The following is a 15330-nucleotide window of genomic DNA, read 5'->3' on the forward strand; positions in this document are numbered from 1 at the left end:
GTAGTATTTTATTTATAATAATAATAAATGAGAAGAAGGGTGGATTGAGCGGCGAGTGCACATGTCCGTGAGCGTGAGAGAGTGAGCGCAGCCACCACAAGAGAGAGAGCAAAGAATTTGTCTGCAGTTGAATTGAATTGAACGCATTCATACGCAAAGTCTCGTATCTTTCTTAAACATGAATTTAATCTCAATGATTAAACATAATTAAGATGATTAAAAATGTAATGCGAATTATGTTGAATAGTTATTTGAAGATTATGGAGAAGAGTGTGTGTGAGAAAGATGAAAGAAATAACCGTTGAGAGAGAGTGGACAGGTGTCGACGTGGTGAAGAAGAGACTATCTTGGGATTCTCTGAACCCGTGAATTCTCTCACTCTTTCTCTTTCACTTTCACTCTCCTTACTTAGGGGAACAAACCAAACAAACAACATACAAAGGAACAAAACAGAGAATCAAATTCGCCAATTCAATCTCTGCTTCGCCAATGTCGCATCTTTCAACGCTCTTTATGTTTGCCTTCTTCAATTTCGTAGCTGCAGTCACCGAGTTCGACTTTGGAACTTTAACATTGGGAAGCCTCAAGCTTCTGGGGGACGCTCACTTTAACAACGGCACCGTAAGCCTCACGCGCGACCTCGCCGTTCCGACCTCCAGCGCCGGCAGAGCTCTTTACTCCCGTCCGGTAAGGTTCCGCCTTCCCGGTAACCGCTCTCCGGCCAGCTTCACCACCTTCTTTTCCTTCTCCGTCGCCAACCTCAACCCATCCTCCATCGGCGGCGGCCTCGCCTTCGTCCTCGCGCCGGACGATGAAACGATCGGCGATGCCGGTGGATTTCTTGGACTTAGCGCAGTCGCCGCCGCCGCGGATGGTGGCGGCGGCGAGTTTATTGCCGTGGAGTTTGATACGCTTATGGACGTAGAGTTTAAGGACATTAATGGGAACCACGTTGGGGTGGACTTAAACAGCGTTGTTTCGAGCGAGGTTGGTGATTTGGAGAGCGTTGGGATCGATCTGAAGAGCGGTGACCTAATTAACGCGTGGATTGAGTTCGATGGATCGAGCAAAGGATTAAGCGTGTGGGTTTCGTATTCCAATTTGAAACCGAAAGATCCCGTGTTGTCGACGAGCCTCGATGTGGATAAGTATTTGAGTGATTTTATGTATGTGGGGTTCTCAGGTTCTACGCAGGGTAGCACAGAGATTCACAGAATAGAGTGGTGGAGTTTTGGCTCTTCTTTTGATGTTGCGGCAGGGGCGGCCCCACCGCCTCCGCCGGCGACGAGTCTGATGAACCCGACGGCGAATGCGGTGAAGTCGGCGCCTCCTTCTCCGGCTCCTTCTAACAGTGAAGAGAAAGATAGCAAAAGCAAATCGTCTTGCCACAATGGGTTGTGTAAGCAGAATTTAGGAGCGGTTGCTGGTGTTGTTAGTGCCGGGGCTTTTGTTTTGGCTATCTTTGCCGGTGCATTGATTTGGTTTTACTCTAAGAAGGTTAAGCGTGTTAACAAGTTTGATTCGCTTGGTCCGGAGATCATTAAAATGCCGAAGCAGTTTACCTACAAGGAGCTGAAGTCTGCTACCAAGTGTTTCAATGCTAATAGGATCATTGGTCATGGCGCGTTTGGGACTGTGTATAAGGGGGTTTTGCCTGAAAACGGGGACACTGTTGCGGTGAAGAGATGCAGCCATAGTAGTCAGGGGAAGAATGAATTTTTGTCTGAGTTGTCTATCATTGGGAGCCTGAGGCATCGGAATCTGGTTCGGCTTCAAGGGTGGTGCCATGAAAAAGGGGAGATTCTGCTGGTGTATGACTTGATGCCCAATGGGAGTTTGGACAAGGCTTTGTTCGAGGCTAGGACACCTCTTCCCTGGTCTCACCGGCGCAAGATTTTGTTGGGCGTGGCCTCTGCCTTGGCCTACTTGCATCAAGAGTGTGAGAATCAGGTGATTCACAGGGACATCAAGACTAGTAATATAATGTTGGATGAAGGGTTCAACGCCAGGTTGGGAGATTTTGGTTTGGCGAGGCAAACGGAGCATGATAAGTCGCCGGATGCCACCGTGGCTGCTGGGACAATGGGGTACCTGGCACCCGAGTATCTCCTTACAGGAAAGGCTACAGAGAAAACTGATGTGTTCAGCTATGGTGCAGTGGTTCTTGAGGTGGCAAGTGGGAGAAGACCGATAGAGAGGGATGGGAATGGAGGTGGTAAAGGTGGAATTAGCTGCAATTTGGTAGAATGGGTGTGGAGTTTGCACCGGGAAGGAAGGTTGCAATTGGCGGCTGATGCAAGGCTTGAAGGGGAGTTTGATGAGGCGGAGATGAGGAGGGTACTGTTGGTTGGGCTAGCTTGCTCTCACCCTGATCCATTGGCTAGACCTACTATGAGGGGTGTGGTTCAGATGCTGGTGGGGGAAGCTGAAGTGCCTATTGTTCCAAGAACCAAGCCTTCCACAGGTTTCAGTACTTCCCACTCTTACTTACTGATGAGCTTGCAAGATAGTGTATCTGACTGTGATGGTATAATCACCATCTCTACATCCACATCAGAGAACAGCTTCAATCTTGGAGATATAGTCTGATCTGATTCAAATCTTTGACTGGGACCAGGCCATTTTTAATTATTGACTGATATATAGTGTAAATAGAGAGAGATATGTATTCATTTGTTCTTGTATGTAAATGACAATAACATGGCAGAGTGCTGCTGGCATACACATTTTGGCAGAAATTAATTGGAGGGATTCATCTCATGCTGCGGACCAATGCAAGACGTTGGTATGAAATGTTAAGAGTGTAGGGAATGTGATGTAATGTAACTTTAGGTAGATTATTGTTCTACTTGTAATTTATGCCCAATTTGATTGTAAACAAGCTATTTTTGGATAATCTGAATTAAGTGACCTCAATAAAGTTAGAAATTCTCGGGAACTTCCTCCTTTGCCCTATTCATGGCAATGCAGGTGTTTGTATCACATATAGAAATATACACTGTATATAGAGAAATAATGCCTCGGTTTTGTATATGGTTATCAGTCATTGAAACTGGGGTAATGGGTTTCTTTATTTATTGATGTTCACGTCTTCCCAACTTCCTAAATATATTTCTTGATTCTGTGGTGACGAGTTATATAGAGTTGAGAGTTGGAAAATGGTATTGTTTTTTGAATCTTATTTTAGGATTTTGTGACTAGGATATCCATTGCTAGTAGTACTGGATTCAAACGGTGTTTTAATATTCCAACAAATTCATATAACTAGTTTATATCTATTATTTTGTTTTTTTACAATTATAAGGGTTTAAAAATAGGTTGCCAGGCGTTGAAACGTTTGCATAAATGATCAATCATTTGTCCTTGTATGCACTGGAACACAATTACTTCAACCAACTTATCCTAAACAAAATTTTGGGAACACAAGAACATACTTGCATTGATAAAACAGAATAAATTATACAAGTTAAAATTTTATGAGCATTCATGAACAATAATTGTCATACCAGGATAATTAAGATTGTAGTAAAATTTGTGCCTACCAAAGGTTGTGGTCACGCAGAAATTGGTCTGCTAAAATTGACCCAAAACAGGGTTCTAACAAACACCATTCATCTTCTTCTTCTCCATCACAAACTTCTTCCAAGCTGAAGTGATTGCCCTCTGTGTCTCTAATTCACTCTTCTTGGCAACCAATACTTTTCCCTCGGTGACTTCACCATCTTCTCCAGTCGTTACGGTGCTGCTGATTACCCTAGCAGGAAGCAGCTCCAGCTCGTGCACCACTTTGGTGAGATCAGTGACAAGACGCTCCGCAAGGGTGCGAGAGAAGTCCTCCCTAACCACAACACGAAGTACTGTGACATTTTCTGCATCTGGAGGCATAGTGTATGCTGGCACTATCCATCCATAGCGCCTCAGCAGGTCAGAGATTTGGAACTCATTGAAGTGGCTGTGATCCTTCAAAGTGAAGGCCACCAATGGGACACCGATGTCTTTAGACACAATGTCGAACTTTTCAGTTTTCTCTAGACCTTCCTTAAGCACTGCCATGTTGTCTCTGCAGTTTTCCATCACCATTTTGTATCCCTGTAAACCCAATTAGTCAAGTTCAATTTAATATAGATGACTAATACAACATGTTATCAACTATTTGATATCCAGTGAGATAAAGAAATAATTGAGAAAAATATAAATGACTGATGAAATAGTAAGTATGCTTTGTGCTCAAGAATGTCTCATAATACCTCAAAACCCAATCGAATTAGTTGGTAGTACTGGGCAATAACTTGGCTAGAACCTGCATTGTAAATTTTATGCAAAAAAAAAAAAATGTATTGATCAATGTGCATAACCAAGTTAGTGGTACAAAGGGAAAGCATAATTGTGGTCTTGTTTTAAACTAATTGAGTGTGTCAATTACCTTTGGAGAAGTTGAGGGTGAAGGTGGGTTGATCAGCTCCGAGATAATTAATGTGGAAAATGAGTTCCTCGGGAAGGTCTTCCTTGGTTCTCCAAATGACCCAACCAATTCCAGCATAGACTAGACCATATTTGTGTCCACTAACATTGATGCTCTTCACTAGTGGTAACCGAAAGTCCCACTCAAGCTCTGGATAAAGAAACGGTGCAATGAATCCACCACTGGCTGCATCCACATGAATTGGAGTGTCCCATCTACCCAACAATTAATTTCACATGTCAATTCCATCTTTAAAGTACCTTAAACTCGATTCACAAAATAGGGAATAGTTAAGAAGCGATGAATATTTATAGTAAACACACCCAGTTGTCTGATTCTTTTCTAGTAGGAGATCATTTAAGCGCTTGACATCTTCAAACTCTCCGTTCAAAGTGGAACCAAGGATAGCAGCAACACAAATGGTGTTCTCATCCACCATTTCCACTGCTTTGTCAGGGTCCATTACAAAGTATCCATCACTCAGCTTCACCTCTTTCAACTCCACTTCAAAGTACCTCGCAAATTTCTCCCAGCAAACCTTCACATGAGCAGAATGAATTAAGTTCAATAATGAGTAGATTCCAAAACAGTTCTCAACAATGATGAAATTTTATTGACTGAACATGCATGCGTGTTTTTGGGTACCTGAACATTGGCACCAGTAACAATATTGGGACTATCACAAGGCTTCCCTTCTTGTTTCCTTCTATTCTGCCATCTCCTTTTGAATGCCAATCCAGCCAACATTATGGCCTCTGATGAGCCAACCGTGCCAACACCAACTGCAGGTTCTGACTCCTCGAGTGGTGCATTGAAAAGGTGAGCTATCATGTTAACGCAACGGTTCTGCATGCACACAAGTTTGAATGCTAACGTTAGATCGAAACATTATGCACGAATCAACTTTGCTTGAGTACCATGAAATCAAGTTTGAGTGATTACACTATACAATCTATTTTTTTAAAAAAAAGCAGGCTTATATTACACTATTTTAAAAAAAATGGGATATATTGACGTGTTGTCAACGTTGTCTCATATACACTTGCTTATTAAGAGAGGTGAGGTGGAGTGAAATTTAAGTTGGATGCATCAGAAGTTTTTCACATTATATTTTTTTATCCTTACTCTCCATTCCATCTTTTTATTATTGTTATCACATAATGAGATACATCGAGTATATATTAATCATTTTTGTAAAATCAGTCTTCCATGTCTCTACACTCCTTGCAAATGTAAAATCATTTTTGTCCTGTATTGTTTGGGAAATATTGTAACTTTCATCCATTTTTATTTTATAGAGGAAGTATATACCAACAACGATTATTAATATAAATAAATATTTATTTCATATGTTAAAGACTATATAAATTAGATGAAATAGTCTATCTAAAATGTTTTTCACCCATTGTGTGTTGATTGGACCAAAGGACTTTCTGTTGGGTCTCGCCTTTTTTCCATACGGACCCCCAAATCAAAGATCCAACAACTATGAAATATGGCTAGTAAGTTCTGAAGTTTAAAAACATAAACTTTTCACTTTAAAAGTTAAAAATAGAATTTTATTCCGTTCATTTTACAATCTATTTATGTCAGTTTTAATTCTGGAAACACATATATGAAACATTTTCTTCTATTAATAAAGAATTATTGAAAATCATAAATATTGATGGGTTTTAGTTTCATTTCTATTCAAATATAGTGTAAAAAAATCACAGATAACATTGAAAACAACTTATATATAACCTTAAGTTATTTAAATATTACTATAAATAAATAAAATTACAAACATAATTACTCTAAATTAAAATTATATAATATAATTATTCATTTAAATATTTTTAGTGTGTACGTGTGTTTATATATTTTAAAATGTGTATGTTACTATATTTTAAAATTATGAAATTTTTAATTTAGTTTATGCAAGCATTGTTTAAGAGTTATATTAATTCAAAATATACTTTTTATTGATTATCATTTAATATTTTATTTATTTTATAGAATTTAACTTTGGATATTAGATACATTTCTGTTATAAAGAAATTGTATATATCTACATCCAAATTTATACTCTTATTTTCGGACAAAACAAAAAATTATCATTCAGGGTATAACATATAAAGTCAAAAAATATTAAAAAAAAGTATTGAGTTCAACATCGATTAAACAAGTTTATCGAAATAAATATTAGTAAAAAAAATTTTATAATAATTAGAGAAATTGCATAGATAATAACTAAAACCTCACAAAAAGTATAAACGAACATCTATCATTACATAGCCACATAAAATAAAATAGTAGTTTTTACATAAAAAATTAAAGAATAAATATTTATATACATTTTTCATCATGTTTATTTTTCTTAATTTAGATATTAAAAAATAAAATGTATTTAAATTTAATTGAATTATCAAACATATATAAAATGGATGTGATACAAGTTGACTACTGGATTACTTGTACATATACACATGTGTTTTTTTTTATAATAAAATTATTATTGTTTATAATTACAAAAGTAAATTGTAAATATTTTTCACAACTTTATTGTAAATGATTATTTTAGTTTACAAAATATTAAATTTAATAAAATGAAAAAATAATCAAATTTAAATACGATTACTTAAAGAATAAAACTAATAAAATAATCATTTAAAAAATAAAAGTGAAAAACTAGATAAACACCAAAATAAAAAATCCCTCTATAGATTATACTCATAATGACTCGTCTAAAATTAAGCAAGCATATACTTATCCTATCTATTGTGGATATTTTTGTGAGTGTCCATCATATTAATTTGAGTATATTTTTTCACCACAAAGAAAAGAAATGAGTTTTTCACACTGTGATTAAACAAAAATAATAACAATAATAATTTTGTCGTTTATAAGGTCAAGTTTAAAAATTTAAGAATATAGAAAATAATTTACTTTTGATAGAATTTATATAAAAAAAATTGGTTACAATTACAATTTTTTTTCAAAAATATACTCAAACAATTGTAAAAAATATCTTTAAATTTTATTCAAGTATATTAAATTTTTTTAAAAAAAATTAAATATGTTTTTTATCCTTTAAATTTGGAAGTGAAATTATAATTCGTTTTGTTTTAAATTTTGAAATATTTTAATTTTTTAAAACTTTAAAAATAAATAAATATTGTTTTTTTAATCTAATAATAAAATATATTTTTATTATATTTTATATTTTAGTCATAAAAGTGTTGAAATTGACCATGGTTCTTTCTTATTAACCTGTGTTTTGTGTTTGAAAATAGAGCTTGAATTTCTTTTTCCTCAAGAAACTATATATAAAAAGGTGAGTCATAGGCAATAAGATGAGATGTATATGTCAGAGAAGGTGAAGAAGAGGTGATGGAGCTAAAGAGAAGGATTCGGAAAGGAAGGAGAAGGAGTGGTACGGGATAAATGATTAAAATAAAAAAGTAATTAAGATTAATAAACAAAGTAATAGTAATTAACATTGCGTGGTACTTGCCTGGAGTTCAGTGGTGACAGGGTACTCATCCATGTCCACGTAGTTTTTGTTAATGGCAGCCATTATGAGTTTGTCACATTCAGGCTCCATCCACGTCGTCACAAACGACGCCAGGTTCAGCCTCGGATTTCCATCTAACATCAGCTCGTCGTTTATGATCTGGTACGCCGCTTCCTTCGGGATCGATTGCTCTCCCATCTTGAACCTACGCATCATCATCGTTCATTTTCATACACAACAATAATCCATCATCTTAACCATTCATTCATTCAATAGATCAAAAACGAGAGATCCAGATGTAGTTACCTGGGAAGAATTGTTCGCACATAGCGAGAGGCGAAGGTTGAATGGACAGAAACGTCCGTCTCCGATGCCGTTTTGGAGAGAACCATGGCGCTCGATAATCGCGAGAAAGAAAGAAAGAAAGAACTGTCTGTAGAAAGTGAAGAATTTGTTGTGGAAAAGTGCGAAGGTGATGAGAGGAGTTAGGGTCTTAAATAGAGTGGAGATAGCCACGTGTCACGTAGCAAGCAAATAAAATAATTTTATTTTTATTTTTCGTGTAATAAAATAATAACCCCACACAAACAAACATGCATTACGCGTTCTCTCTTTCCCGTAACGAAACACTGTTTCCATTCTTCGTTTATTCACACAACACTCTTACACTAAGTTTTCTAAAATTAAACAATTAAATGTAATGAACGTAGATTTTTTTTATTTAAAAGATTAAAAACAAAATAATTATATAATCAAAATTCCAAGGTCAAAACATTCTGCAAACAAAAGTAGGAAAAGAAATGCTGCAGACTTTTAGTTTTCTTCTTCTTTGTCTACTTTATTCTTTATTTTATTTTTCTTTTAGGCATGCAAACTGGAAGCAAAGAGAGGAATATTGAAATAGCTTTTAAATAAACTATATGGACGAAGGGAGCTTCATCTTCTTCTTTTAACTTTCATGAGAATGAATAAAAATATCAATGAAGAATTAATGAAAGTGGGAAGAGTAGCTGTATTCAAGGATTCATGACACACTACACTACCAAGGTAATTATTAACTTTTAGGCGTTGATGGAAGTTTTTATTTTTTTCATTTTTAAAAAATGTTGACTCATATTTTTATATTAAATTATATACAAGACGTAGTAGATATTTTGTAAAAACAATAATATATTTGTCTAGTATTTACTTCTATATGATACGCTCCTATGTAGTGACATCGAATAAACTATCTTGCACTATATTTCTTTAACCTTCTATCCATTCCTTTCCTTTTATTTATTTGATATTTTATCATAAACTTTATCTCTTTTCACAATATGTATTATGTTAAACATTTGTCAACAAAAGTTATTTTATTTTGTAATTAATTATGATAAAATGAAATTCATATTTATATTGCGAGTTTATCTATCTATTTTTGTTCGTCTTGCATTTGGTTAATAAAAATACGTTTAATACATCATTTGTTTCATAGTTTGGAGCATTGTGTTTAAATTTGTCTTATCTTTTAAAAAAGTTCACTATTGTCCTATAGTTAGTTAAAAATGGTTCAAGTTAGTTCTTTTGGCTTACGGCGTTAAAAACATAAAGGAGCAATGTGGCAACAGTGACCTATCCAATTTTTTATGACACGACAACTGTGGCTAAAAACCCTAATTTCCCTAAGGTTAGAAACCCTTGTGCCACCATCGTGAAACCCTAGCCGTCGCCGCTACCGCAGAACAAAACGCGCCACCACCAAATCCTCAGGCCACCATATCGCCGTCACCACCATTAACACAAACCTACGATTCGAAGCAAAGAAATTGTGACCTGTGCAATGTTTATGCGAGAGAGCCTTCATGATTCTGCACCTTGACTCGCGACAGCCCATAATGGCGCAACGCGTTTGATCAACGATGAATGTTGGAAGTCTCACATCGACTAGAGATAAGGTCAATTCATAGTTTATAAGTGGGTGCAAACCTCACCCTACAAGCCGATTTTGTGGGGTTGAGTTAGGCTTAAAGTCCACTTCTAACAATGAACGAAGAAGAAGCTCTTGTTATGGGCTTTTTCTCTTTGTAAAGAAGACGAAGATGGAGGACACATGAAAAGGCTTCTTGCACGATGCATGAAGGCACATTGTTTCTGGTTTCTGGTTTCTGACTTGTGCAATTTGCAGGTTGGTGTCCATGAATGCTGCTTGCGTACTAGAGTTTCTGCGATTTAGGATGCGATTACATAACAATAAAAAAATTAAAGATATAAATGTAAATACTATGTGTGCCAACTTGCACTTTAGCTAACTTGAAGTACAAGTTATGTAGAACAAGTTTATACCGAGTTAAAAAATTTAAATTTCCAGTGTATACCATACTTTAGCTAACTTGCATATGTTCCGGTTCGCATATTAATCTTAGATATTTATTAATACAAAATTAGTTATTATTTATTTGAATCCAAATGTCTATACTTGCAATAATTATTTAAATGATTGATCATCCGTTAAAAATTATATTATCGCTAGCTCTTGATAAAGAATCGTACTTTTCTTACCGTTCTTTCCTTAAAAGAAGAAACACAAAACACAAATACGGTATGGACAGCTTAAAACAAAAACATTCTTCCTGGATGATGCAGTAAAGAAGGAAAATATTAATATCGAACGGAATTTAAAACTTTACAAATGTAAGAAAAAATATTATTATATATTAATGGTAATGAAGTTTTCATTATTTATTTAGATATTTGGGCCTTGATTTATTATTGAATGAATTGAAAGACAATTCTGGTCATTAATTTTTTAAGCGTGTTTCACCTACAAGGATTTCAGTCAACATTTTCAAGTTTTAGATTTGTCCTTATGATTAATGAGGTTTTGTGAAAACTAAATAAAGTAATTGATATTAGTAAGATTATTTAAAATTGATATGAAATATTTAAAATATTTTTTAGATAATCTTAATTATTATCATTTTGGTGTTTTTTAAGTATATTAAATTATTTATAAATATTTAATTTATTGTATTAGTTTATGATTTTATAATTTAATTATAAATAATTAATTAATTTTATTAGTTTTTGATTTTTTTTATAAAATAAATTGTATGACGTCTTTTAATTTATTAAATAAATTGATATGAAAAATTTAAATAATATTTAAATAATTTTAAATTTATCAAAAATTTATAAAAAATTAAATCATAAAACAAAATTTATAAACTAAGCATCGGATCCATCCGATGCTTCTCCTCTCGATATAAATATCCGACATGTGTTCAGTTTTTTTTAAAAAAATTTATAAAATAAATTGTATGATATTTTTTAATTTATTAAAAATAAATTGATATGAAAAATTTAGACAATATTTTAAATAGTTTTAAGTTTATTAAGAAAAGTATAAAAAATTAAACTATAAAACAAAATATCTACCAACTAAGTATCGGATTTTGATATCCGATGCTTCTCTTTTCTCATATAGATATTTATATATGTTTTTTACAGTTTTTTTTAATTTTTAATTATATTATTCATAAATATTTATTAAATTATTTTAAAATATTTTATTATATTATTTCTAAATTTTATTTAGATAATTTGTATGAATTTATTTAATTTGTTAAAAATAAATTTATTTAAAATTGATATAAAAATGTAAAATATTTTTTAGTTAGTCTTAAGTATTATTGTTTTGGTGTTTTTTGAAGTATATTTGATTGTTTATAAATGTTTAATTTATTGTATATGTTTATGATTTTATAATTTAATTATAAATTATTAATTTATTCAATTAGTTTTTAAGTTTTTTTAAATGTTTTTATAAAATAAATTGTATGATGTTTTTTATTTTATTAAAAATAAATTGGTATTTAAAATTGATATGAAAAATTTAAATAATATTTTAGGTAGTTTTAAGTTTATTAAAAAGCTATAAAAAGTTAAACTATAAAAACAAGAAGAAGCTGATTTATGAATTTATCTGGAAAAAAATTGAAGAAAATGAAGAAGAGGATAGAAAGTGAAAAAAAAAAGCAAAAAGAGGCTTCCAAACTTGAAATCCAAAACAGAAAGAGAAGTGCAATAAATTTTTTCGAAAAAAAAGGAGAAAACTGGGTCAAAGAATATGGTCAAACCAGATTCTTTTCGTTTTACTAAAAATTAATGACATCTTAACGAGATATTTAAGAAAATTTTAGAGGTAGCCTTGGAGGTCTAGAGTGAAACTCCTATGTAGTACTGATAGGAATCAGGCCTAATCATTTAATAGGTTACAGCTTGGTCACACCCACAAGATAGCTGCAAGACTATCACAAAACAGACATTGCTTCCTGCACCCCCTTAATTAATAAATCCACCCACATATTGAATCATCCTTTGTTACAGCACAACACCACTTCTGTTGTCATCTCCGCTGCTGCAAAGGAAAAAGAATAGAGGAAGAACACTGCAAAGAAAAATGAGAAAATATCAAAAAAACTGGTTCCAGAACGTATTTTATGTGTTTCAGAAAGCTCTTTTTTGAAAAGTATTTCATTTTGAAGTAGTTCGGAAACTCATTCCGAAAGATATATGTGTTCAGAAAAACTTATTCTGAAAACCATATTCCGAATTTTAGTTATGCGAAAACTAGATTTTAGGTTCGAAAATCGGTTACGAGTAAGAGATGTATTAGCACCCTATTACGTCTGTCCAAAAGTAGTGTCTTTAATTAAATGTATAAAGTTGACGTGACTTTTCAAAATATTTAATTTTTCTAAAAAAATATAAAGAAACTAACAAGAAACCAAAAAAATATTTTTTTTGTTTTATGAAGCCGACAAAGATTGACCTTGCTCCTACGTATATCCATTTATGATGGACAATCAGGGATCACATAATTCTTTATCTAGAAAAAAGTTTGAGTTTGTTTGAAAATTATTATGGATTATTTTGGATTTTTGAAAAGTAAACTCGATTAGGATTGACATCGTTTTTTTTATTTTGAAGAAATTATTTTATTTTGAAAATTGTGGGAAAAAAGGAATGAAATCGGCCATAGGGCGACGAGTACATATAGAATTTATTTTATGATTTATTATTATTTTTTTATAAGAAAATACGTGATAAGAAATATTTTTTTTATTTATTTTGAAGTTGTTTGTTTATTATTTATTTTTAAATAAAATAAATAAATATCAGGTAATGCGGGAGATATAACCAATACCAAAAGAAACGAGAGAAGGTATTATTTTTTATGAAAAACATTATTGGTGTGTAGTAAAAAAAATAATACCTTTAGAAAGACCTTCAACGAAAAGAGAAAAAGAACGGTACAGAGATGACATACATTTTCAGCTTTCAATACTCCCCTAGTTCTTCCTTGATAGTTTCTGTTGGCAGAGTCACTTTAGCGTGAGAACTTATTTTTCTCTATATTATCTCGTACTTTTTCTATCTCTATTATTTCAGAGTGTCTCTCTCCATCTTTTTTTCTTTTTTTTTATGACAATGTGTGTAATTATATACACACGTTGTAATATTATGGTAATCTTGCCCTTCATTGTGAATTAATTGACAACGAACAAAATAGGGAAAGAAAATGTCTTGGTTCCAAGAAAAAGAAATCAAATAATATTCAAGATATTGATTATAATTGTCAGAAAATTTGTCCATTTTTAAAATCATATTTTCCTCTTTAAAAGCAACTTACGCATCAAATTATATTAATATACTATTATAATTATTGCTTATAATTATTGGCATAATATTGATTCAAATTATTATCATATTAAACTAAAATTTTAAAAATATTTTGTCTGGTATTATAGTTATTATTTTATCATTTTTACCCATCATTAATTATTATTCTTTTATCTTTTATCTTTTATTTATTTACTTATCGGGACGAAATTGGGGGTTTACAATATCCAACATCTATTCTAGAGCTTGCCAAAGCCTTCTCTAAAGTCATCACCAATTCCGGAAACTAATATGATTCAGAAATCATGTATACATTAATCTATTTTATAATGTTAGTTTGAAATATAAATCAATTATGAGAAAGAGAATAATAAATATGAGGCTGGTGAGGAGAAAGTAAAAATGCAGCTAAATAGGCCATGGAGTTTGGTTGGGGATGGAGCAGAAGACAAGGCCATGATCACCATCACCTACAAAATCTCAAATTCACTTTCATTTTGTATTCAACAATGTCTTAACGTGTTTTATAATTCATTTTAGCTTTTAATTCAATTGAAATTCCAGATAAATTTTATTTCAAACATTGTCAAATATACTGACGCAATATTCGATAAAAGTTTGTTGCAATTTTACACTTGAAATTTAAACACGATCTTACTTTTTTAACTATTATTAGATTCAGCTAAACCTTTAAAATAAAATCCAAACATGCACCTTTTATTTGTAGCTAAGGAGATATCCTTAAGACGGAAATTGTTTCAAGCCTATTTGGGTAACGCTTTCAAAGAATCGGGAATCACTAATGAGTTCAAAATATAGTTTGGAAAATTAATTTTTGAAAGTTTATGAAAAAGATACTTTAGATGTAAAAATGGAAAGAAATGAGAAATGTATACAACCAGAACTGTCAAAATGGATCACAATCCGGGTCAATTCGGCTCACCACGGATTTGGACCAAGTTGAATTTGAAAAAATTGTATTTTTGGATGTTGCTCCCTCCACCACCACCCTATACTTTCTCCACCTCCCCACATTATTTTAAATACAATTATAAGTTAAAAAGATTTTTACTTTTATTCTATTTTAAATAATTTGAAACCCTAATTTTACTTTCTCAGCACCCATCCACGGAACTCTCTTCCCCTTTCCCTATTTCCATTCCTTTTTCTTTCCAGTTTTTTTTTTTGTTTGAAAGCTTCCATTGCCGCCGTGGTGTGGAGGAACATCGAGGAGCGTCCAGAGCATCAACCAGCGTGAGGAAGTATACATCAACGAAGGTGACATCCTTCAACGGATGTTCCCTAATAAAACAAACTCTAAAATAAAAAACGTAACCTTTAAACGGAGGTGACATCTTCAACGGATGTCAACATCCATTTAAGGTAAAACAGCGGATGTCGACATCCGTTGAAGGATGTCACCTCCGTTTAAAGGTTACGTTTTTTATTTTAGAGTTTTATTTCAAGGTTTATTCGAACACGAGGCACCACTCCACGCACTGCATCACGAGAGCAACATTGCACCACGAAAGGGAGACTGCTTGATAATTCTTTCCACCACCACCAACCTTTGCAACTTGTAGTATCTCACAACGACGAAAGAGAGGAAGAAATATAATGTTAAAATGAAAGAAAAGTATTTTACTCATGTACGGGACTAGAATAGGTTATTAGTGAAATAGGTTGTGAATGAGTAAAATTAAAAAAT

General features: G+C 32.8%; 2 protein-coding genes across 2 annotated transcripts; one reads left to right on the forward strand and one right to left on the reverse strand.

Annotated features, from left to right (window-relative positions):
* The first annotated feature begins 261 nt into the window (after positions 1-261).
* LOC108338203 (L-type lectin-domain containing receptor kinase VIII.1) lies at positions 262-2938 on the forward strand. The gene has a single exon (XM_017574952.2). The coding sequence runs from the start codon at positions 490-492 to the stop codon at positions 2587-2589; it is 2100 nt and encodes a 699-aa protein (XP_017430441.1). The 5' UTR covers positions 262-489; the 3' UTR covers positions 2590-2938.
* Positions 2939-3412: 474 nt separating this feature from the next.
* Positions 3413-8408, reverse strand: LOC108338207 (glutamate decarboxylase 1). The gene is made up of 7 exons (XM_017574956.2): positions 8265-8408; positions 7959-8163; positions 5108-5308; positions 4786-5000; positions 4424-4677; positions 4248-4300; positions 3413-4089 (listed from the first exon to the last, which is right to left on the reverse strand). The coding sequence occupies exons 1-7, from the start codon at positions 8348-8350 to the stop codon at positions 3598-3600; spliced, it is 1506 nt and encodes a 501-aa protein (XP_017430445.1). The 5' UTR covers positions 8351-8408; the 3' UTR covers positions 3413-3597.
* Positions 8409-15330: the final 6922 nt, after the last annotated feature.

The sequence above is a fragment of the Vigna angularis genome, chromosome 7 (assembly GCF_016808095.1).
Source record: "Vigna angularis cultivar LongXiaoDou No.4 chromosome 7, ASM1680809v1, whole genome shotgun sequence".
Classification (NCBI taxonomy): Eukaryota; Viridiplantae; Streptophyta; class Magnoliopsida; order Fabales; family Fabaceae; genus Vigna; species Vigna angularis.

What these genes read in the sequence shown, in the direction of transcription:
- LOC108338203 (XM_017574952.2), top strand. Translation starts at nt 490, where the DNA reads ATGTCGCATCTTTCAACGCTCTTTATGTTTGCCTTCTTCAATTTCGTA.
- LOC108338207 (XM_017574956.2), bottom strand. Translation starts at nt 8,350, where the DNA reads ATGGTTCTCTCCAAAACGGCATCGGAGACGGACGTTTCTGTCCATTCA. An exon ending in CACCCTCAACTTCTCCAAAG is followed by an intron (nt 4,301 to 4,423) that starts GTAATTGACACA and finishes TTTACAATGCAG; the next exon opens with GTTCTAGCCAAGTTATTGCC. An exon ending in TAATTCGATTGGGTTTTGAG is followed by an intron (nt 4,090 to 4,247) that starts GTATTATGAGAC and finishes TTGGGTTTACAG; the next exon opens with GGATACAAAATGGTGATGGA.